Genomic DNA, 22,471 nt, shown 5'->3' on the forward strand with positions numbered 1-22,471 from the left:
AAAAAAATCCTGATTTGACAGATTTTTTTCCTTTCAGCACTTGAATGTTTTCCCTGTCTGGGCCTCCACTGTTTCTGGAAGAGTCAGCTGTGGGCTGTCTGTGGGGCCCTTACGTGTCACGTGTCTCTCCATCTCCCACCGCTCTGGCTGCTGTCATGATTTTCTTTTTGAATTTGTGTTTCAGCAATGTAATAATGATGCTCCTAGGTGTTTTCATTTTATTTATACTGGGCTTTTTGGATCTATATTTGTGTTTCGCCAAATTTCGGAAATTTGCTCTTTTTCTCCTTCTGGGACTCCAATTAAATGTTGGGTCTTCCATATCTAGTAGACACACATTGGTGATTACTGCTCATTATTTTCTTTTTTCTGTCCTTTGCATTAATTTGTATTTATCTACAGACTTTCTTCAGCTATCTTCAATCTGCTGTTAACCTCTCCAGCAATTTTTTTAGAGCCTGTATTTTGCAGCCCTAGAATTTACACTTGGTTCTTCTTATTATTTATTGGCTAAAATTCCCTATTTGTTAATTTGTTTAAAATATATTTTATATTTATATCCTAAAGCAGAGTTGTAACTGCTGCTGTAGGATCTTAGCTACCAGTTCCAATATCTGGGTCACGTAGGATTGGTCTCCATTACTTGCCTTTTGAGTATGGGTCACATTTTCCTGTTTCTTATGTCTAGTCATTTTTTTGTATCGTGGACATTGTGGATAATCCATTGCAGAGACGCTGGGTTCTGTTACATTCCTCCAAAGAGTCTTGCTTTTTTGGTTCATTTTATTAGGCAATCACGTTTGCTCAGCTCAGAGCCGAAACTCTTTCCCCTGTGGTGGATAGCAGCTGAAATCCCTGCTTGTAGCTTGAGGTGGCCATCTTAAAGTCTGCGCCTCCCCTGCCTCATGTGTCGTGTGGGAGCAAGTAGTGACAAGGGCACTGTATGCTTAGGATTTGGAATCCCCCTCTATGACTGCTGTATCCCCACATTTCCACCTTCACATTCTAGCTGCTGTGGTCAACAAAAATTTTTATTTATTTATTTATTTATTTATTTATTTATTTATTTATTTGAGACGGAGTCTCACTGTGTTGCCCAGGCTGGAGTGCAGTGGCACGATCTCGGCTCACTGCAAGCTCCGCCACCTGGGTTCACGCCATTCTCCTGCTGCAGCCTCCCGAGTAGCTGGGACTACAGGCGCCCGCCACAACGCCCAGCTACTTTCTCTTTTCTGTATTTTTAGTAAAGACAGGGTTTCACTTTGTTAGCCAGGATGGTCTTGGACTCCTGACCTTGTGATCCGCCCACCTCGGCCTCCCAAAGTGCTGAGATTACAGGTGTGAGCCACCGTGCCCTGCCAACAAAAATCTTGATTCTGGTTCTTTAAGCCTGGAAGAGGGCAGGCTTTGAGGTGGCTGATGCCCACACTGGCCCTGACTTGGGCCTACCCTGAGGCAGAAAGTTGTGAGAAGCAGCCGGGTGCGGTGGCTCACGCCTGTAATCCCAGCACTTTGGGAGGCCGAGGCGGGCGGATCACGAGGTCAGGAGATCGAGACCATCCTGGCTAACATGGTGAAACCCCGTCTCTACTAAAAATACAAAAAATTAGCCGGGCGTGGTGGTGGGCACCTGTAGTCCCAGCTGCTCGGGAGGCTGAGGCAGAAGAATGGTGCGAACCCGGGAGGGGGAGTTTGCAGTGAGCGGAGATCGCACCACTGCACTCCAGCCTGGGCGACACAGCGAGACTCTGTCTCAACAAAGAAAAAAATAAAAAGTTGTGAGAAGCAGGAAGCCCACCCAGTGCCACCCGCTCCCAGCATCAGCCTGCTCGCGGCTGCCGCCAGTGCCTTTCCATGTGTCCGTCGTTGTTAGGGGGAGGGCTGCTCTCACAGTTGTGCTGCTGTTGTCAGAAGCCTCTCTTCTCATTCTTTTTTCGTCTTCTGAGACAGAGTCCTTGCTCTGTTGCCTGCCTGGAGTGCAGTGGCATGATCTTGGCTCACTGCAACCTCCACCTCTTAACCTCAAGCAATTGTCTTGCCTCAGCCTCCCAGGTAGCTGGGACTACAGGTGCCCGCCACCACGCCCAGCTAATTTTTGTATTTTTTTTTTTTTTTTTAGTAGAGACAGGGTTTCACCGTGTTAGCCAGGATGGTCTCGATCCCCTGACCTCGTGATCCGTCTGCCTCGGCCTCCCAAAGTGCTGGGATTACAGGCGTGAGCCACCGCGCCCGGCCTCTTTTTCAACCATAATTCTGTTGTAGCCAACATACAGAATTGCATGCACCTGCATCTGTCAAGACCCTGCAGCTATGCCAATGCCTGCAGGGCCTCCGCGCCCACTAGTTGTGTTGCCCTAGCAGATAGTTCCCGGGGCTCACAAACTGAGTATCGAGAAATGAGCCTGGGAAACATGCTGGTGACCGTGTCGGCCTCACTGGGCTGCAGCCTCCAGAATTCACAGGAAAGCTCCTTGGCAGTGGCTGTCCCTCAGGGCTGAAAGGTCAGCTCCGTGAGACGCAGACTTCCTGGTCCGGTTGCTCACTCCCCTCTGCACCCTCCCACTTCCATTCACTGACCCCTTTTGCTGCTGGAGAAAACAACTCAAGTCTAACCCTAACAAGGTTTCTTTTTTGTTGTTTGGTTTGGTTTTGAGATGGAGTCTTCTCTGTCGCCCAGGCTGGAGTGCAGTGGTGCAACCACAGCTCGCTGCAGCCTCGGCCTCCCGGGTTCAAGGGACCCTCGTGAGTGGCTGGTGTGCAGCACCGTGCCCTGCTCCAACACGGTTTCTATTTCTAGGAGAACTATAGTTTTACGTATAAAAGCAAAATTGGAGTAGAGAGATGACCAGACTGCTGTATCCTCAAAATTGACAGAAAATCCACATTTTAAATATTTCACCAACTTCTTTATTGTCTCTATGGTTGCTTGAAGCCTGTAGGATTTAGTAACTCGAGATACAAAAGAAAAAAGAAACCGGGAAGGCCAGCTAAACTGAGAATGCCCGGGCACACGCTCCCTCGCTGCTGCAGTAGCACCACCCGGGGTCACGTGCACCACCTCACCCAGGCCACGGCTCCCACATCCGCTCAGCTTTCTCGCTATCATCTGAGCACAGCCCGCACACACTCCTCATGCTGGAGACCGGCAACATTTCTGTCCCCCCGTCCTGCCCCCCACCGCCCCTCACCCACCTACGCTGCCTGTCCTGCCCCCCACCACCCCTCACCCACCTACGCCGCCTGTCCTGCCCCCCACCGCCCCTCACCCACCCTCCAAACCCTCTGCCTGCCTTCTGGAAAACACTTCATTCATTGCCCTCTCCGAAGCTAGCTCTGCACACAGAGCAGCCACACGCGCCAGGCCCTGGTTGCATCAGGAGGACGCCGGCCCTTTCTGACCACAGGGTCCCTCTTCGACCCTGGTCAGCTCCTTCCTCTCCCTCCCTCCCTGTGCCAGCCCTTCTCTGAATTCTGCCACTGCAGGGCCTCGGCATGACCTGGGCTCCCCGCTGCAGCATTACCCGAGCTTGTTCTGTACCCTTACATCCTGTGTCCCCTGTGTCCCCAGCACAGCACCTGGCACATGGCAGGTGGTTTGTCAGCATCTAAGGCAGCATCTTTTCAGGCGTAGATGTTTGCCCTCAGCCTCTCGTCTGAGACTGTGTGGAAGGCTTGCACTCCACCAGCGCCCACCCCAGCTGAGGGCTTCCTTAAATGCAAGTCCACTGCTGGGTGATGGAAGGGGGCCATCCAACAAGCTTATTATATCTTCATAGTTGAGACTCCATCTCAAAAAAAAAAAAAATACCCAAGACAAAGCACTAGATATTGCTGCCTGCCCTCCAATCTGACATGCATGTCCGCCCCCGAGACTTGAGTGCAAAACGCGGGGCCTCTGCCTTCCCGGGAGGCTCTGCCCGCGCATGCAGGGTGAGCAGGCCCCTGTGCACAGCTGCTGAGGGACTTTCCAGGGCCCTGGCCCTGCATTTCCAGCTGAAATGCCCACCGAAGCTTCCTGTATCCACACCTGGCATGTGTGCAGTCCGTGGGCACCGCATCCCCTCATCACCACATTCCCCCATCACCAATGGGAAGCCTCGGTGCACCCTGTCTCCTCCAGCGAGGAGGCACCCCACCCGCCTCCAGGGGCAGCAGCACGTGCCTGGCCTGCAGGCAGAGGGCCGTGCCCGGTTGTTCAGGAAAGCTGAGTAATGTCTGCTCCTCTGCCCCAGGCCTACAGATTCCTGGAGGAGATGCGGCGGCGGCTCCCCTCGGCCAACATGTCCTACTACGTGAGCCCGCGGGCCGTGGACGCTGTGCACCAGGGGCTGGGTCTCCCGCTGCCACGCACCGTGCCCGAGCGGGTCCGCCACAACAGCATGGAGGACGCCAGGGAGCCGGACGAGGAGGTGGTGGAAGAAGCAGACGACGATCCCTGAGGGGCCTGGGCCCCAGGACCGGCGTGCTGCTGCAGAAAGGCATCTTCTGGAATTTTTCCTTCAGCTGCAGCAAAGCCAGCTTTTTTGCTGGGAAAAAGCATGTCTGTGTTGGAATACACAACAGAGCTGGGCGAGAACGCAGCGGCCCGGGCCGGTGGAGGGTTTGCCCCATCTGCACCTCGCTGTGCCCCGCCTGCACCTCGCTGTGCCCCATCTGCACCTCGCTGTGCCCCACCTGCCTCTGGGTGCCCGGCACTTCCAGTAGATTTTTGGATTCATTCCTTTGAAGGGAGTCGGGTTCACCCTTCCATCATATTCTCCCAACTACACATTGTAAAGCCTGAGAAACTTCCAGAACCTCAGTTAGGAAGCTGCAGCTGGAGGGCTGGGGCACCTGCCCCCTGCTCCCCACACATCACATCCTCTCTACACTCCTGCAGGGCCCACGGCTCCTGAGCAACAGCTGGGACACCCGGGCCCTGGTGGCTGCACCCCCCGCTAGGCTCTGCCCACCGGCCACCAACACTCTGGTAATTCCAATAAAGTAGTTTATTTTCTGCGAGCCCGTGCCCTGTCCCATCCCGCCCCACGAGCCTATCCAGAGCCACACACCCGGCCTGGGCTGTGAGCACCATTCTCCTGCTGACATGGCGCTCAGCCCGAGGGACCTGGGACGAGAGCTGCTCTGTCCTGCTTGGTGGCTCTCAGAGGAGAGCCTTGGGGGCTCTGAGCAGCAGGTACACCATCCTCCCCTCCTGCCAGCCTGCTTCTGCCCTCACTGGAGTCAACCCCGCCAGCAGCGCCCACAGCCCCAGCCCCACGTCCAGGCTGCCATGTCCCAGCGGGCAGTGCCCAGGCCCAGTGTATTTTTAGCAGACTTGCTGCACTATAAATAGCGGCAGGCCGGGCCTTCCTGCATCTGCACTCTCCGTACCGGATGTTGCCGCAGACCTGGCCTCGCTACAAAGCCTGGCTCCGCTGCTCCCGGCCGATGCTCGGCTGCCTGCCTTGCCGCCAGTGGGGGTGGTCCTGGGGAGGCCTCCAGGGACTAGGGAGACGCGGGTGGGAGGAGCCTGTTCTTGAGTCTCTGCAGAAGCAGCAGGGCCCTCAGTGCCAGTGTCCTGCAGTCCTCATCCGGGTCTTTCTCGGCCACATCTGCCAGACGAGAGTGACAAGCAAAGCTGAGGCAGCGCGGAGGGCGTATTCTCCCTCCTCCTGTCTTCAGTCTGCCTGAACCAGCCCTGCCAGGCCGGACTCCATGGAAGAAAGGGGGCTCGGGTCTGCAGTGAGCCCAGACTCTCCCCAAGGCCCACGTCCTTGGGGCCTGTGTGCCACAGGCTCTGTGCAGGCAGCACTGTACATGGAGGGCTGCCCTGAGCCGCGGGACAGGCAGCCATGGGAAGGGGGCCTGGGGTGGGGCACACAACCCGGGAACAGCGGAACACCGGCAGGGCCTGCTCCTTGCTGGATGGCAGACACGGGCTGTGGTCGGAGGTGGGAGACCCTAGGAATCCCGGTGGTGGGCGTCGGGAGGCGCCACACGCCTGTGGGGAGGCCTTTTGGGTGTCTGGGACCGCACGCTGCCCCCTCCCCCGGGGTGAGAGCCAGAGCTCTTGGCTGCCCGCAGTGCTGGGACCCTCACCAAGGCTTCCTGAAGCCTGGGGCCCCAGGGAGCCTTGGGGGGCTCTGCTGGCCACAGCTCCTCCCCAGACTGGGCTAGAATCACAGGGTGAAGAGGCACCTGGAGACCCTTGTGGGAGGCGCCTGTGAGAGGGGAATACCCTGTCGGGACCGCACCAGCCCTGCGCGGAAAGGGATCTGGAAAGGGATCGGCGGAGGGACAGGCCCCTCTGCTCCTCCTGGTGCTTCAGGCCCCCAAGGCCCCCACATGATGACGTCGCAGGCACCGAGTCTCGGGTAGGAAGTGGGCCGGGGACTGCAGGGAATGTGTCCGCCCACCCAGCCCCATCAGTGGCTCCACTGGCCAAAGGGGAATCTCTCCTCCAGGCAGGGCGAGTGGGCAAGAGCATGCCGAGGAGGGGCTGGGCAGCAGCTCCGGGGACTGGTGTCTGTGGGGCCTCATCTCCCTTGAAAGAAGCAAAGCCCAGCACAGCACTCCCTGCACTTTGGGCCCAGGACCCTCCAGCTGCTCCGTGGGAAGACGTTCACGGCCACCCTGAGCACAGGTCCTGGGAAGGGACAGGGCAGAGCTGGGCCTGCCCTTCCCGTGTCCATCGGTACCGTGCTCCGCTCTTCAGCCCGTCCCCAGGGACTCATCGGCTCCACTCCCCGTGGGAAACACCCGTTCACACCCAGCAGGCTGGCACTGTGCCCAGGTGGGGAGAGGGGAGATGGCCGGGACAGAAGAGGCACACAGCCCAGCTCCACGGGAAAGGAAAGGTGACCTCAACACAAGCATCCCCCAGCATCCCCCAACACAGAGGCCTGAGCGCAAATCCCTGGGAAGGACCCGCATCACCCAGGACCCTCCTGACAAATGTGGAAACTGAGGCTGTGTCCACGAAGCCACCCTAAGGGCCCCACAAACCAACCACTGGACCACAAAGGCCAGCAAACAACAAAAGGTGCCGGGACTGGCCGGGCGCGGTGGCTCACGCCTGTAATCCCAGCACTTTGGGAGGCTGAGGCGGGCAGATCACGAGGTCAGGAGATTGAGACCATCCTGACCAACATGGTGAAACCCCGTCTCTGCTAAAAATATAAAAATTGGCTGGGCGCAGTGGTGGGCACCTGTGATCCCAGCTACTCAGGAGGCTGAGGCAGGAGAATTGCTTGAACCCAGGAGGCAGATGTTGCAGTGAGCCAAGGTTGCGCCACGGCACTCCAGCCTGGGCGACAGAGCAAGACTCTGTCTAAAAAAAGGTGCCAGGACTGCACCGGCAGGAGGAGCCCCGGGAGGCGGGCGGGCGGGGTCACAGAGGGACCCCAACAGGGTGCAGGATCAGGACCAAAGGAGGGAAACAGCCAGTGCTGGGGTGGCTGCACCTCCGGCCTGCACACTCTGCCTGTGTGGGTCCCAAGGGGTCACGAGAGCCTGGCCTGCAGGAACTGCACCACACACACACACACACACCCACACACACACACACAGACCCACACACACACACACAGACAACTGCACCACACACACACACACACACACACACACACACACACACACAGCCCGGGCCGACACTCACCCGCCAGCCAGGACCGGGCTTCCAGCAGCTCGTCCGGCAGGTCCTCCAGCAGGCGTGCGGCAGGCACGCTGAGCAGGACAGAGGAGACCGCTGACAACAGACCCTGGCGCACGTAGCTGCCGGCAGGAAGGCGGGGGCTGAGCTCGGCAGGGACCACGCCCCAGAACTCCCTCTCCCCTCAGTGTGGCAGACCACCCACGCTGTGGCCCTGCCTGGCACATTTCCTATCTGGGAAGTACCAGGCCAGGCTGCCTGTCAGCCACCTCGAGGCTCCATGGGGCCCCCACGGTAAGACCCCTGTGTCTGCATGCACCTCTGGCCTGGCCCAGCCCCACAGGCCACTCACGCGTCGACGTGGAAGCGAAGGGCCCACACGAATTCCAGCAGGGCCTTGCCCATGGCCACAGCCACCTGGACACCAGCAGAGGGACAGTCAGTGGGATCCCGACGCTGTCCCCACATCCTAGCACCCATGGGCAGCTTCCGCTGCTGGGCAGTGGCAGGGACAGGGCCTGACTGACAGCCGAGGGGATGCTCCCGCTGCCCGGGGGCCCATACAGGCAGCCCCTCCCTCAGACACCCATCCCTGGGCGCCAGTGAGGCTGAGGACCGCTCCTGATCCACGGGCAGCACAGGCCGGCGCCCGGCAACCTCTCCCGGCTCACCGTGGTGTTAACAGCCAGGCACATCAGGGCCCCTAAGGTGTGCGTCAGCCTTCCGAGAACCAGCTGGTCTTCTCCCAAGAGGTCGAAGGTCACCAGAGGCCTAGAGCACAGAATGGAGCTCAAGGTGCAGTGGGTGCCTCAGGGCCTGGTCCCCAACCTCCTGGGCCACCGTGGGAGACCGAGGGAACCCCACACAGCCCCTCCTCCTGCGCCCACCACCTTGCCTGCACCGAGACCGTAGGAGCAGACATTTCCGGGTGCCCACTCACCCTGCAGGGCTGTCTGGCACAAGCCCACCTGGGCCAGGAGTTCCCAACGCCGAGACCCCCACCCCTGCTGCACCATGACCCGGGCCCCACACTTCTCTGCCATCTCGAGAGCCTCACGCCCTGAACGTGGGGCCAGTGCAGCGCTGGCTAAGAGGAGGCGAGCAGGGCACGGCGGGTGATGGCGTCGGGCACGTGCGGGCAGCACTGCTGGCCATGCCACAAGCCCAGCATCGGAGCAGATGCCTGGTGCCTCATGGCAAAGCTCAACCGCAGAGGAACCTTGCGGGACGCTCCCTGCTACTTAACACAGGCTTACAAAAAGCCACAGGAAAGCCACGACCCTGTTCACACCCAAACCCACTCAGACCCCAGCCCGAACTTCTTGGCCACAGGGGTACGTCCAGGGTCCCCGTCCCCCACGTCCACAGGCCCACGGAAAACCCACTCACCTGTCAAAGCGCTGAAGGAGGGGGAAGAAGAAGTGGCCGGCCACGGAGCTGAATCTGCTGGGGCTGCCTGCTGGGCCCTGCCTCGGGCCACCCTGCCAGACACACACGGCGCTCATGGAGGCGCAGGCCTGGGCAGCAGGCACGGCACCCCCAGCCCGAGAGGCTCCCACAAAGCAGCGTGGCCCCCGGCCTCTCCTGGCCTCCCTGGGCTACTCTTCCGGCCCCGCCCCGCTCCCAGGCCCCGTGGGGTTGGTGACGGGACTCAGGCTCCACGGCTGACGCCTGGGCAGCAGACCAGGCATTCCCGAACTCGCAGGCAGGACATTCAAGGCTGGAGGAGCGTCATGTGGGGGCTGCCCTGGGCACTGCAGGATGACCCCGTGGCCTCCAACCCACCCCCAGCAACAACCAAAAACATCTCCAGACACCCCTAAACATCCTCGGTGGAGCAACACCACCCCTGGCCTAGATGGGCTCTGAGGACAGAGCACCACCAGGGCACCTGTCACTTAGCATGTCCCCAAGCCCAGTCTGGGTCTCGTACAGCCAAGATCCAGTTCCTTGGTGCACACCATGGACCCTGCCTTTCAGGAATCCCGGCACAGGCACCATCCGCAGCGAATGTGGCCGCCCCTCACTGGAGACAGCGCCTGGAGGTGTCTGACCGCCCTTCCCACCCACCCACGGTCCCCACGCACGTGAGGAGCTGACCAGGCGCCCACTAACCTTGGAGAGCCGCCGGGTCTTGCTTCTGATCCGCTCCTCCACCACCACCCGCCAGTCGGACGCCACGGCACTGCCAGGCTGAGAGGCGGCTGCCTCCGGCAGGAACTGCGTGTTGGGACTTGGGGAGCCAGGTTGGGGAGTCCTCCCGAGGCACCCAGGCCTAGACAGCTCCTGGGCAGCCAGAGTCAGCACCTGGAGGGAGAAAGGCCCAGGGCAGTTGCCACCGCTCCAGGGAAGAACATTTCCCAAGAGTCAAGTCATCAGCCAAAGCCCCAGAAACGGGCCCAGGGGCCCTCACAGCCGGGGAGAAGGTGTGTTCTGGGAACAAGGAGGAAAGTCACTTCCCCGTATCTCATAGCGACCGCGCCTTGGTAGGCGGGAAGGTGGGGAAGGTGGGCTCCGTGCTCCAGGAGATGAGAACGCGCCCAGGGCCGAGCACAGCCTCATCCTAAAGCCACACAGTCCCGCCACGCCAGAGCCACATGCCCTTCTCCCAGGAACTCAGCCTCACAGCAAAACCAACGCTGCAGTGGCACGTGCCACGGGCGGGTGGACCTCAGAACACGGCGGAGGAGGAGGCACCAAAGACCAGTGTGCGCCTCCATCTCTAGGACACCTCAACAGGCCAGTGCCAGACCAGAGGCTCCCAGGCTGAGGGGGTTGGGGCAACTGCTGACAGGTATGGGGTTTCCCTCTGGGGTGATGAGGACGCTCTGGGACTAGACAGAGGAGGCGGCTGCGTGACACTGCGGATGTTCCGAATGCCACCCAAGTGTGCACCTTAAAACCAGTTACGGCCGAGGCAGGTGAGTCGAGAGGTCAGGAGATCGAGACCATCCTCACTAACACGGTGAAACCCCGTCTCTACTAAAAATACAAAAACTTAGCCGGGCGTGGTGGCGGGCGCCTGTAGTCCCAGCTACTCGGGAGGCTGAGGCAGGAGAATGGCGTGAACCCGGGAGGCGGAGCTTGCAGTGAGCGGAGATCGCGCCACTGCACTCCAGCCTGGGAAAAAAAAAAAAAAAAACAGTTACCGTGAGTTCTTTCTCATGTTCTCAGTCTTTTTTGCTTTATTGTGGTAAAATATATACAAGATTTACCACATTAACCCCTCCCCTCCCTTTTTGTTTTTTTTTTTTTTGAGATGGAGTCTCGCTGTCGCCCAGTCTGGAGTGCAATGGCACGATCTTGACTCACCACAACCTCTGCCTCCCGGGTTCAAGCAATTCTCCTGCCTCAGCCTCCATAGTGGCTGGGAGTACAGGCGCCTGCCACAATGCCCGGCTAATTTTTTTGTATTTTTAGTAGAGACGGAGTTTCACCGTGTTAGCCAGGATGGTCTCCATCTCCTGACCTCATGATCCATCTGCCTTGGCCTCCCAAAGTACTGGGATTACAGGTGTGAGCCACTGCGCCCGGCCTCCCGCCTTTTTTTTTTTTTTGAGACTGAGTCTTGCTCTGTTACCCAGGCTGGAGTGCAGTGGAACGATATTGACTCACCAGAACCTCCGCCTCCTGGGTTCAAGTGATCCTCCTGCCTCAGCCTCCCAAGTAGTTGGGACTACAGGCATGCACCACCATGCCCAGCTAATTTTTTGTGTTTTTAGTAGAAACGGGGTTTCACCATGTTGGCGAGGCTGGTCTTGAACTCCTGACTTCATGATCCGCCTGGCTCAGCCTTCCAAAGTGCTGGGATCACAGGCGTGAGCCACTGTGGCCGGCCTGCTTTTTTTTTTTTTTAAAGAGACAGAGTCTTGCTCTATTGCCCAGGCTGCAGGGCAGTGGTGCCATCACGGCTCACGATAGCCTCAACCTCTGGGCCCAAGCCATCCTCCCACCCCAACCTCAAGAGTATCAGGGACCACAGGCACCACCACACCCGGCTAATTTTCTTTTGGTGGAGATGACAGGGTCTTGCTATGTTGACCAGGTTGGTCTCAAACTCCTGGGCTTGAGCAGTCCTCCCACTTTGGTCTCCCACAGCACTGGGATGACAGGCATGAGCCGCTGCGCCCAGCCCGTTTTCCCCATCTTTAAGTGTACAGTTCCATGGCATTCAGAAGTACATTCATGATGGGCAACCATCACCTCCACGCTCGCCAGAACTCTTTTGCCTTCCCAAGCTGAAACTGTCCCCGTGAAACACTCACTCCACATCCCCTCCCCAAGCCCTGGCAGCCCCGTCCGCTCTGTGAACTGGCTCCTCTGGACGGCTCGCTTACGTGAAATCCAATGATATGCAGGCCCTGGGGCTGCTTTAACTAAATGTTCTCGAGGTTCACCGTGTGGCAGTGCGTATCAGAATGGAATCATCTTTGAGACAGTGTCTCCCTCTATCACCCACATGGGAGTGCAGTGGTGGAAACACAGCTCACTGCAGCCTCCAACTCCTGGGTTCAAGGGACCCTCCCACCCCAGTCTCCCGAGTGACTGGGGCCACAGTCGCCCGCCACCACACTCGGCTAATAGAGATGGGGTCTCGTTGTGGTGCCCAAGCTGGTCTCGAACTCCTGGGCTCAAGCGATCCTCCCGCCTCAGCCTTCCAGTGCTGGGATTCAAATTTTTCTTTTCATTGCTAAATAATATTCCCTCACCTGCGCAGCACACATTTTATCCTAAAGTGGTGAATTTTACGGCGTGTGAATTATATCAGTAAAGCTGTTATTTTAAACAAACAAAACTCTCTGCCACGGGAGCCCTGACTCCCCCACTGCTGAGTCCTGCCAGGTCACACACTCACGAAGACAGTGGACAGGCCTGCACGAGCCCCTGGGGCCCAGCAACAAGGAGACCCAGGTTTCCGCAGCCCCACCTGAGGGCAGCTTGGGCCGGACCAGGGGGACTGAGGCCCAGGAGGCACTTACGTCCAAGATGTCCATGCGCTGCCGGAGGCTGTAGTTGAGGGCATAGAACTGCGAGGTCAGATAGTCGGCCACCTGAGGACACAGGGCACAGGCTGCTGTGGTCCGGGACCTGAGGGCCGCCCGGGGTGACCTCCAGGCACCTCACAGCCAGCTCCAGCACGGGACTGAGCCTCAGGCACCGGAGCTCCCAGCGCTTCCCACTGTGCCTGCACCGGCCAGGGCCACGGGTGCGGGAACTCACCTGGGCCGGGTCTGTGACCGTGACAGCCACCAGGGCTCTCTGGCGCAGCCCCGCAAATCCCACCACACAGGTCTTCTCCTCCAGATGCAGAAGCACCTTGGCCAGCTCCACGCTCACCTGCACACAGGGGTTAGGGCTGGGAAACCTGTCGGACCCAGCCACCCCCCCGAGGCCTCACCGAGGCTCACAGGGCCTGAGCCACCCACCCCGGCAGAGGCCCCAGGCCATAGGCCTCCCGGGAGAGGCAGCAGCCCTGTCACACGTGGGAGCCAGATGTCACCCTCAGTGGCCAGGACACACATGGCATTGGGGAAGCTACCGTCTTGGGCCTCCCCACTCACCTCCCGAGTGGCCGTGGGGCTCCTGTAGACCAGGCCCTCAAGGGCCCGCAGGGCCGCCTCCCAGCGCTCTACGTCCTCACACGTGGTCAGGGCTGCACAGAACCCAGACAGGCCTCGGTCAGCCTCAGCCCTGACCTGAGCCCATGAGAGCCAGCAGCACGGTCGGCACCCCAGGCCCAGGGCTTCCTGGTGGCCCCTTGAGGCAGAACCAGGCTATGGGCGAGACCCATGGCCAGCCCAGCAAGGCCCTCCAGGGGCCCGTGCGCACCTTCCACGCAGTCCCGGACGTAGGCAGGAGCCTTGCTGCTCTTCAGCTCTCCGTCCCCCGACATGTCATAGGGAACAAACTCATCATCGCTGTGGGAGGGCAAAGCAGACATGAACAGCCCATGGCCTGTGAGAGGAAGTGCCCAATGGCAGAGCCAACCCCTCTCCTCCCCAAGATGCCGAGCACACGCCGCAGCCCCTCCGCCGACCGTGGAGCTGGGAGCTGTGGGCCCTCACATGAGGACAAAAGAGAACAAGCACGGAGCGGGCAGGGAGCCCCCCACGGGGCCACAGCTTGGAGTGTGAGGGGTTCGCCTCCCGGCCGCCCGCACGCTGCCCACTGGGGTGGCAGAGCCCCTACCTGTCCAGCTCCAAGTCAGAGCCCGCCAGCTGTGCTTGGGGGACGCCGCCATCCACGATCTCTGCGGGGGTCTCTGCAGGGGGCTCTGCTGCGGCTGGAGCGAGGGATGTGCTTTAAGGAAACAAGGAAGAAATCCTTTAGGGTCCCCTCGAGCCTCTGGTCTCAGGACTCACAGGACCGAAAGAAAGGCTTTCACCCCCTCCCATCCCAGCGGCGGAATCCAGAGTAATAAGATGTGCACACGGTGGGGTCCCGGGGTGGGCAGAGACCCTCACCCCGCCTCCGAAGCGCCATCACCCGCAGGCTGGGGGGAAGCCAAGGCCAGCAGCTCGAGGCTCAGCTCATCCTCTTCGTACTACAGCAGGGGAGCAGGCTCAGCGGCATCCGCCAGGCTGCAGCGCCCCTCCCCGAGATGGAGCCGCGGGAGCCACTCCCCGCCACGGCCTCCCTCGCAGCCCGGTCTCACTCAGCGGCTGGGCCCCGGACGGCCAGGTGTCTTTTTAAAAGCGACTTTCTAAGATTCCACCTCAGGCCAACGGTAGCACTGGGAGTGCTCAAAGCTGGGAGGCCGTGGCCCCTCTCGAAGGAGCTGGGCCTCCCGCCAGGCCAATGCCCCAGAGAGATCCCAGGTTCTCAGCAGATAAGAGGAGAGGCCGTCACCTCCACAGCCTGAAGGCAGACAGGGCTCCTCCACGGCCAGGCAGCCGCCCACACCGGGCGGCAGGCAGCAGAGAGGCTGACACCCACGCCCACCGTCCCAGGGCGACCTGGCTGCCCTGCAGCCCTGGCCAGACAAGCCGCAGGGGTGGCTGCCGTAATCCCAGCCTCCCCCGGGCCCCTGTCTAGAGGGAGCCTGTAATCCCTCCGGGGGCCCTGGGCTCACCCGACCCTGTGTGGCCCTAGGAGCTCAGAGCTGAGAGCCTGCCACAGCTTCCAGCCTCAGCCCTGCGAGAAGCCAACACGGACGCTCCGCAAGTCTGGACCCCGGGAAGAGGCGGTGACCCTGGGGCTGGAGAGGCAGCCGCTCGGGAGGCCCGGGCCAGCCACACGGGGACGTGGAGGGGACGGCCGCTCACCTGGAATTTCAGGGGAGGCCCCTCGGGGTGGATCCGGGCACTAACGACCTCGGCCACGATCATGCCCAGACGTCGCACGGGGGGCAGGCTACTGTCCAGGCGGCACTTGACGCCCGCCATCATGCTGGCCAGCAGTTCTGCACGCACCGGACAGGCCCCCTGAGCACCTTGGGGCGCCCGAGGCCGGGGGGAGCCCAAACCACCCGCTCACCATCCCGGCTGTCCTGCAGCTCCGGCTCCCCGAGGTGCGCCAGGCAGATGAGGACGGCCTTGCTGACGTGGTGCTGCTGCGGCAGGGGGGTGTGGCGGATGGCACTGCTGCTGCCCCACGTCTCCAACAGCTCCTTCAGCACCTGCAGGTGGCATGGCCCAGGACTGTGTGGGGCTCAGGCCCGGCTGTCCCTGCCAGGCCCACAGCCACTCTGAGACAGCTCCGGCCCCAGCCCAGCCAGCCTCACCCTGCCTGCCCCCAAGGTGAGCCCCGCACGGCTCTTCTCTCGCGGGGACGGAGAACCAGGAGGCACGTACCTGCAGCAGGAGCGGGCGCCGCTGCCTGTCCATGGCCAGATGGCCCAGCAGGCTCTGCAGCATGGGCGTCTGCAACAAAAGCACATGCCTGTCCACGGGGCTGAGGCCGCCGCCTGGCCAGCCCGGGGCTCCCAAGGCCAAGAGCCACGCCAGGACCGGGACCGGACTGAGGGCAGCAGACGGACAAGAAGAATGGGGGCGGCCGCTGCCTCCTGGAATGCGGGACCCCTCCCCTCCCGCAGAAGCTGCCCCCTGGGCTCAAGCGACCCATCCGCCTCTATTCCTTTGAACTGAACGTGATAAAACGGTTCCATATAAAAACGTGGGATGCAGGTGCTGCCACGCTGGGGCGGGGCCTCGCCATCTTAAGTTCTCGTGTGAGCAAAGGAGCGGGGTGAAGCAACATGTGGCCGGGAGTCAGGGGACCCGGCTCACCCCTCCAAGCTCCAGGCCATGGGGACGGGAGTCACAAGTCCCGGAAATGCACGACCTCCTCTGTGTCCTGACCTATCCCCCACCCACCCCACCCCCTCAGGCCCCTGGCACAGAATGCAGCTAGGGCGGGTGGCTTCTCGGGAGTCTGGAGGATTAAGAGACACGAGAAGCCCTCACTCAGTGCCGTCACAGCAGGGCCTGTCATCGGGGCAGGGAGGCACCCACGGCCTCGCCAACTCCTGCCAGTCACCGCCAAATCACAGGCAGGGTCTCCCAGGCAGCAGACACCTGCTCCGACCCCATGTTCTACAGCGATTCTTGCTGTGATGGGGCAGCCAGCAGCCTGCACCCTCCGTGGCGTCCTCACCGTGAGCCTGGATTGTAAGAACAGAAGCTTCCGGGTCATCACAAACTGGGCCTTCTTGTTCTTCACCACCAGGTTCCCCAGTAGTCGTGACAGGACCTCAGGCCTGCAAGACAGAGTCAGGGGGCCAGAGCTGCAAGCTGGCCCGGAGACAGGGAGGAGTGAGAGAGCGTGAACTCCGATGCCCACAGACCCCGGCCTGATTCCGGGCCCGCCAATTCCTAGCCACGAGCCTCTGGTTGCATCCTCCGACTGCCTGAGCTGGGCCTTCATCCTCCCTTCTCCGGGGCATAAACGCCACAACCCAGAGAGCACGTGCACCCCAGCCCGGGCGGAGGCGGGTCCACCACCGACGGCCTCCTTTGACAGTGCCAAAAAAAATTTATTTACAAAAACACGCAGCAGGCCAACTTTTGTCCAAGTAGCCTGTAGACCCCTGGTCTAGACTGAGAGAGTCCTCCCAGTGAGAGGTTACGGGTCTCCAGAAAGAGCCCCACAAGTCTCTCCAGCCAGTGTGGAAACAGATATGGCTGGATTTCTCCCTCACTCCTCATTTAAAATTCCACACAAAGAAATAACGGTTAAAAAAACATTTGGGAGGCCAAGGCAGGAGGATCACTTAAGGCCAGGAGTTTGAGACCAGCCTGGGCAACAAAGTGAGCCCTGTCGCTACAAAAAATGTAAAAATTAGCTGGGTATGATAGCGTGCACCTACGACCCCGCTCCTCAGGAGGCTGAGGTGGGAAGATCGCTGGAGCCCAGGAGGTCGAGGCTGCAATGAGCTATAAACACACCACTGCACTGCGGCCTGGGAGACAGAGCAAGACCCGGTTCTAAAAACAATCTCCCCAACAACAACAACAACAAAAACCATAAAATAGAATGTGATTGTCCGATTATATAGTTCACAGAGAAAAGAACACAAATGCCTTCAACACGCACGCCCTCGCCCAGAAGCAAGAAGGCAAAGTCAGCCAGGCGCGGGGGCTCACGCCTGTAATCCCAACACTTTGGGGAGCCGAGGTGGGTGGATTGCTTGAGGCCAGGAGTTCAAGACCAGCCTGGCGAAACTCCATCTATACAAAAAATACGAAAATTGGCCGGGCGTGGTGGCGGGCGCCTGTAGTCCTAGCTACTCAGGAGGCTGAGGCAGAAGAATCACTTGAACCCAGGAGGTTGAGGGTGCAGCAAGCCAAGATTGCACCATTGCAGTCCAGCCTGGGCGACAGAGCGAGACTCCACCTCAAAAAAAAAAAAAAAAAAAGAGGAGGAAACACTTTGGGCAGAGACAGGCGCGTCCTTGCACACGTTGCGGGGAGGGGAGACGTCTGAGGCAGGCGAGCTGGCAGGGTTTGTGCTTCCAGAAATGCAACCTTGATTCTCCTGCACAAAGACGTGGGGAAGTGAGTCACCACCCGTCACCATGTCAGGGCCTGGACGTGGCGCACACGTGTGCAAGGGGGACCACAGGCGCAGGACGGGTGGACGGCCCAAGGTACAGGCGCCTTTTACGGTGTGGGCTGTTCACAGCATCGATGCCATTTCATAAGAGAAAGGGACCCTCTGATGCAGAGGTCACCATCAGCACGTGCGGGAACTGAGAGGGCACCACCCACACACCCTGTGGCACTGACATGGGGGTGCCAGCTGCAGCACGGCGCCCAGGAGAAGCAGCGTGAAGGAATGGCAGCCTCTGGGGGTCCAGACCCCCAGAAGCCAGTGCAGCTGAAGGAGAGCCCCGCTGCTTACCCCGGCACAGCCTCCACCACCCCGGTCAGCACCGCCTCCATGGCCCGGTCCGGCACTTGCTCCACCAGACGCCAGCAGACGCGCTGGTGCAGGTAGCTGCCCTGGGTGAGCGCTGCCAGCCGGGGCACCAGCACGCCCAGGATCTCCTCTGAGGGGACAGACAGAGGACCTGAGCCTGGGGAGCTGCACCCGCCTGGTGTCCGGCAGCTGTGTGGGTCCAGCAAGGCCAGCCCCACAGCTCCCCAGTCAGCACAGCTGAGCCCCAGACCCCAAGGGCCCAGGACAGGACCGGGCAAGGGGACCCCGCAGAGGGCCAGGGTCGGGAGGGATTCTCGGCCTTCTGCAGAAGGCTGATGGGGTGTGAGGGTCAGGGAAGGGCAGGCAGAAAGGCACAGCTCTACTCACGCTGCCTCCCGTGGACACAGGCTTTCCCGAGAACCTGAGACACGAAGGACACGGAGGAATCCAGGCCACCTGGGACAGAAAGGGAGGCTTGATGAGGAGGCCGGCGGGAAGGGCACAAAAGAACATCGAGGTGTGGGGAGAGCTGCTCTCAGTCAGGCAGACTCCAATCGACAGCAAAACTCACTCAAAACAACGGCTGGTGCCCATCAGCCTACCCAGCAAATCTGAACAGGAGCACATGGAACTTGACCAGCAAATCACAACCCTTTCAAACCTTCACCCATCTTAGCCCGCTTAATCATCACGATGGTTCTAGGAGGTCGGGACCGGTATGATGTTGCCGAGGAAGGAGAGGAAGCGCCGACAGGGCCCGGCCAAGGTGGGTCAGCCACGCAGGGGAGGCCTGGGCCCTGAGCTGGGCACGAGACCCCGGAGCAGCACTACCACCACGGCCGCCCGCAGGGAAGGAGCGCACGCCAGGGAACGTGGGGAACCAGGAGGGGCCGGGCTGTACCAGCCCCATGGAAGAGCTGGGACGCGGGGGAGCGGCAAGCACAGAGCCGCGTGGGGACCAGGACGGCCCCAGCCAACCCCGAACGCGTGAAAAAGACGCATTCCGCGCATGTCCGAGATGTTCTCAAAGCCTCCTTAACACATCGGCCCACACAGAGCAGCAGCTGCGAGCCTAGCACTACGTTCGGAAAAGACAGGAGGGGCTGGGGAGGTTGCTGCAGGAACCCCCAGGCGAGGCGAGGGGGCTTGGGCCACAGGCCCCACGCAGGGACTCGAGGGGCCCAGCTTCCTCCCGGGCTTTGAGGGGGCGCCGAGCTGCTCCAGGACCCCAGGGTGCCCCTGAGCGAGGGAGGGAGTTTCAGAACGAGGTGGGGGCAGCATGTGGAGGGTGGAGTCCGGACCCAGGTGCTCGACCTGCATCTGAGCTGTCGCCTGGAGCTCAGGAAAGGCAATAGAAGGAAGGGGTCACCCTGCAGGGACAGGCAGACGCTCTGGGTGGTGCGCAGGCCCCCGGCCCAGCCTCCTTCTCGCTAGTGAAACGCACACTCGTGGCAGCCGCCATCTGACGCCCCAGGGAAAACAGAGCGAGCATGGGCGCTCACGGGGCCCTGGAGCCCAGCAGCGGGCGAGGCCGTTCCCACAGCACCCACTCTCCAGGGCACCGCCAGCGTCTGCCTCCAGACCTGAGAACCTCGAGACCCCCCACCTGGCCACCGCAGCACAGTTGGGCCCTGGAAACCAGCAGTGACTGCAGGGACAAGAGAAGCCCGTGTGGAGGGCAGCGGACTTCAGCCCACAGCGGATGAGCCCTTCCGGTCACTACGGTGCAGCACACGGACATCCCCACCTGCCTGACGGCACCACCCAGAGACTCCAAAGTCTCCAGAGGCCATGAGGCACCAGAGGGTGGCAGGGGACGACGACCCAAGAAGACGGGTGGCAAAGGGGGTCCCCGAGGCAGGACCTCACCTTGGAGAGAGTCTACAACCGCCTGCAGCACCCGGACGACCTCCTCGCCGAGCAGGCGGAAGTAGTTCTGGGGGAAGAACTCGTCCAAGTTCTCCTGCTGCAGCCGGTTGCCCAGGTGATCGGGCAGGGCCACCACCTTGCCCAGCAGCGTCTCCCGGAGCAGGGTGAAGCCGGGCTGCGTCTGCTGCCGACACTGCGCCTCCATCAGCACTGCCAGCCGGCCCTCGCGCAGAAACCTGGCCAGCAGCCGCGCCATCTTCATCAGCCGGAAGCTGGGGCTGAAGATACAGGCGTGTTGGGCAGAGCCCCCAACCCCCATCCTCGGGGTCCCCTTCCTGCCACAAGGAACCAGCAGCCCAGATTACACGTGCGGCCCCAACAACATCACCAGCGTGAAGTCCAAAACCACAAGCCGGATGGGGAAATCGGTTAATCCACTCCTAAATAACTTCAATTACTGCGTGAGTTCTCGGGGCCCTGAGCGGCTTCCCCAACCTGGAGTCTCACTGGACACCCCTCCCCTGTTGCTGACGCGGATAACTGGGCGCTTGCTTTGATCACAGCAACCTCTGAAAACCCAGCTTCTCAAGGTGCAGTGTCCTGGCAAGGACTGCACTGTGACCTGAGGCTCAGCCTGGCAGCCGGCTGGCGCTGGGAGTCCACATGGGACACGTGTCAGTGATGACAGCTGTGCTTCCCCGGAAAACCTGGAATGTTCCCCGCTGACGGGCTGCCTCTGCCGCCTGGGATGTGAACACTCCCGCCCCATCCCCCTCTGACACAGCCGGACAGGGAGGAAGTGAGGGACTTTGTGGGACACGGCAGGTACCTCCCATCGCAAAGGAGACACACACAGACTCTGCTTCTTCTGTTCAGGGGTTCAGCCATGAGCAGGCTGTCTAGTCCCTCGGTCCAGTCCTTCAAGCCACTCTCATCACTTCTGAGGCTACCAGCAACCCTGGGATGGGCCCAGCCCACTCACCCCGCAGCACCCTCGATGGTCTCCATCAGCACCAGGAAGGCTTGGTCCGCCGGGCCCTCCAGGAAGAAGCTGGCCCACAGCTCCTCCAGGCGGCCGTCGGGCAGCAGCTCCAGCCAGGCCGGGCTCAGCCTGCTGGCAAGACATCTGAGGACAGGCGAGAAGTGGGCTGAGGCAAATTCCTCCTTCTCTCCCGGGAGCGCTGGAGGCTCCATCTCACCGAGATACCGCTTCAGGGACTCCAGGGTGCAGAAGATGTGGCCGCCATCCTCCGAAGACAAGAGGGAGTGAATGGCTTCCCGGACGGCGGGTCGGACCCCTGAGGGTGCTGGCTCCATCCTGCAGGACAGATCTGGGCGTCACGGGAAGGCGACCTGTGGCATGGACACCGGGCTCAGCTTGGGGCAAAGAAATAATCCACACACGCTCAGGAAGCTCCTCGGTGAGCGCCTCGGGACCCTACACCCCTCACCCCTGGTCCCACCCAACCCTGTCCCGCCTCCTTCTCCTCCAGTGCCTGCCGGTTTCCACCCAGAGTTCGCTCCTCCGCTCGGACCCCCACGCTACCGCCCACTGCAGGGCTTCTCAACCCGGGCCACTGTGCCCAGGAGACATTCTCAGTTGTCTCAACCGGGAGTGCCACTGGCGCGAGAGGGAGGTGGAGGCCAGGGATGCTGGTGAGTGTTCGTCGGGCACAGGGCGGCCCCACGCGTCCTCGCACCCACGCGGGAAACCCGGCCCGCGGGAGCTGCCGGCCCTCCCGGCTCCCTGAGAGTGACGGGTGGCTCCAGTCGCCATTCCTCCGCCCCTTAGAAACCAAGAGCTTACGGGGCACACGGGTTCGGGGCTAGAGGAGCCGCACGCGGACCCCGCCCCCGATCCAGGCCCGGACCCCGACCTGTACCCGGACCCCGACCGGACTCCTACCCGACCTGGACCCGACCCAACCAGACCCGGAGCCCAACCCGACCCAACCCGACCCGACCCCCGACCCCCGACCCCCAACCCGACCTGGACCCGGCTCCCGGGTGACTGCAGCGCCCTCAGGCCCCGCGCAACACCGATTCGCTGCCGCCGATTCCCTACGGCCGCCGCTGCCCCGGACGAAACGCGATCGCGGCCCAGCCGGTTGGCCCCGAGCACGAGTTCCTGGGTCCGGGCGAGGCTGCCGCGGGTTTTTTTGAGCCTCTGGGGCGGGTCTCCGCGGGCCTCTCAGCGCGAAACTGCGGAGGACGCCTGGCGGGAGGGCGCATCTGCGCCTGCGCTGCGCGGGGACGGGGCGGAGCCTGAACGCGGGGGCGGGGCCGGTGGGCGGGCGGGGCCTGGCGCGTGGGTGGGGCTTTGCGTGGGGCGGGGCCTGAGGGCGGGGCTGCGCTTCCCCCACGTGGCTGCGAGCTGGGTTCGCTGCGCCCGGGTGGTGGGTCCTCGCCTTAGTTTCTCCCATCTCGGTCCTTCCTACCCTGGAGTGATGTCAGCCGTCTCTTCCCTCCGTCCCGGGTCCCACATTCTCTCCAGAACGCCGAGCGTTCGCTCTACGTCAGATGTTTACCAAGACAGGCCTGGCTCGTCTTCCCGGAGTGTAAGGCCCTGCTTTCAAGGGTCAGAGGCCAGTAAGGGAAACGCACGGTACA

At 61.2% G+C, this 22,471-nt stretch overlaps 2 protein-coding genes across 5 annotated transcripts in view; one reads left to right on the plus strand and one right to left on the minus strand.

Annotated features, from left to right (window-relative positions):
* IFT140 (intraflagellar transport 140) overlaps nucleotides 1–5,001 on the plus strand; it is a 99,193-nt gene extending 94,192 nt beyond the window's left edge. For both annotated transcript variants that reach the window (XM_032144543.2, XM_032144544.2), the window contains one exon: nucleotides 4,233–5,001. In XM_032144543.2, the coding sequence (XP_032000434.1) occupies nucleotides 4,233–4,439 (207 nt within the window). In that variant the 3' untranslated portion in view covers nucleotides 4,440–5,001. The remainder of the gene's footprint in view (nucleotides 1–4,232) is intronic.
* TELO2 (telomere maintenance 2) lies at nucleotides 4,411–22,097 on the minus strand. Of its 3 annotated transcripts, XR_004246318.2 has the most exons (22): nucleotides 21,852–22,084; nucleotides 20,844–21,214; nucleotides 19,862–20,139; nucleotides 18,380–18,448; nucleotides 17,975–18,122; nucleotides 16,229–16,331; nucleotides 15,427–15,495; nucleotides 15,110–15,251; nucleotides 14,899–15,035; nucleotides 14,098–14,177; nucleotides 13,823–13,933; nucleotides 13,463–13,551; nucleotides 13,195–13,286; nucleotides 12,854–12,970; nucleotides 12,613–12,684; nucleotides 9,749–9,940; nucleotides 9,023–9,114; nucleotides 8,305–8,404; nucleotides 7,986–8,050; nucleotides 7,640–7,755; nucleotides 5,374–5,594; nucleotides 4,411–4,526 (listed from the first exon to the last, which is right to left on the minus strand). XR_004246318.2 is itself a non-coding variant. In XM_032144546.2 (21 exons), the coding sequence occupies exons 2-21, from the start codon at nucleotides 21,176–21,178 to the stop codon at nucleotides 5,488–5,490; spliced, it is 2,514 nt and encodes an 837-aa protein (XP_032000437.1). In that variant the 5' UTR covers nucleotide 21,179; nucleotides 21,852–22,097; the 3' UTR covers nucleotides 5,002–5,487. The 3 variants fall into 3 exon arrangements, 2 of the variants coding, with proteins under 2 accessions (XP_032000437.1, XP_032000436.1); XM_032144546.2 differs by lacking the exon at nucleotides 4,411–4,526 and having other exon boundaries at nucleotides 5,002–5,594; nucleotides 20,844–21,179; nucleotides 21,852–22,097; XM_032144545.2 differs by lacking the exon at nucleotides 4,411–4,526 and having other exon boundaries at nucleotides 5,002–5,594; nucleotides 21,852–22,097.
* Nucleotides 22,098–22,471: the final 374 nt, after the last annotated feature.

Source organism: Hylobates moloch, unplaced genomic scaffold (assembly GCF_009828535.3).
Source record: "Hylobates moloch isolate HMO894 unplaced genomic scaffold, HMol_V3 SCAFFOLD_23, whole genome shotgun sequence".
Taxonomy (NCBI): domain Eukaryota; kingdom Metazoa; phylum Chordata; class Mammalia; order Primates; family Hylobatidae; genus Hylobates; species Hylobates moloch.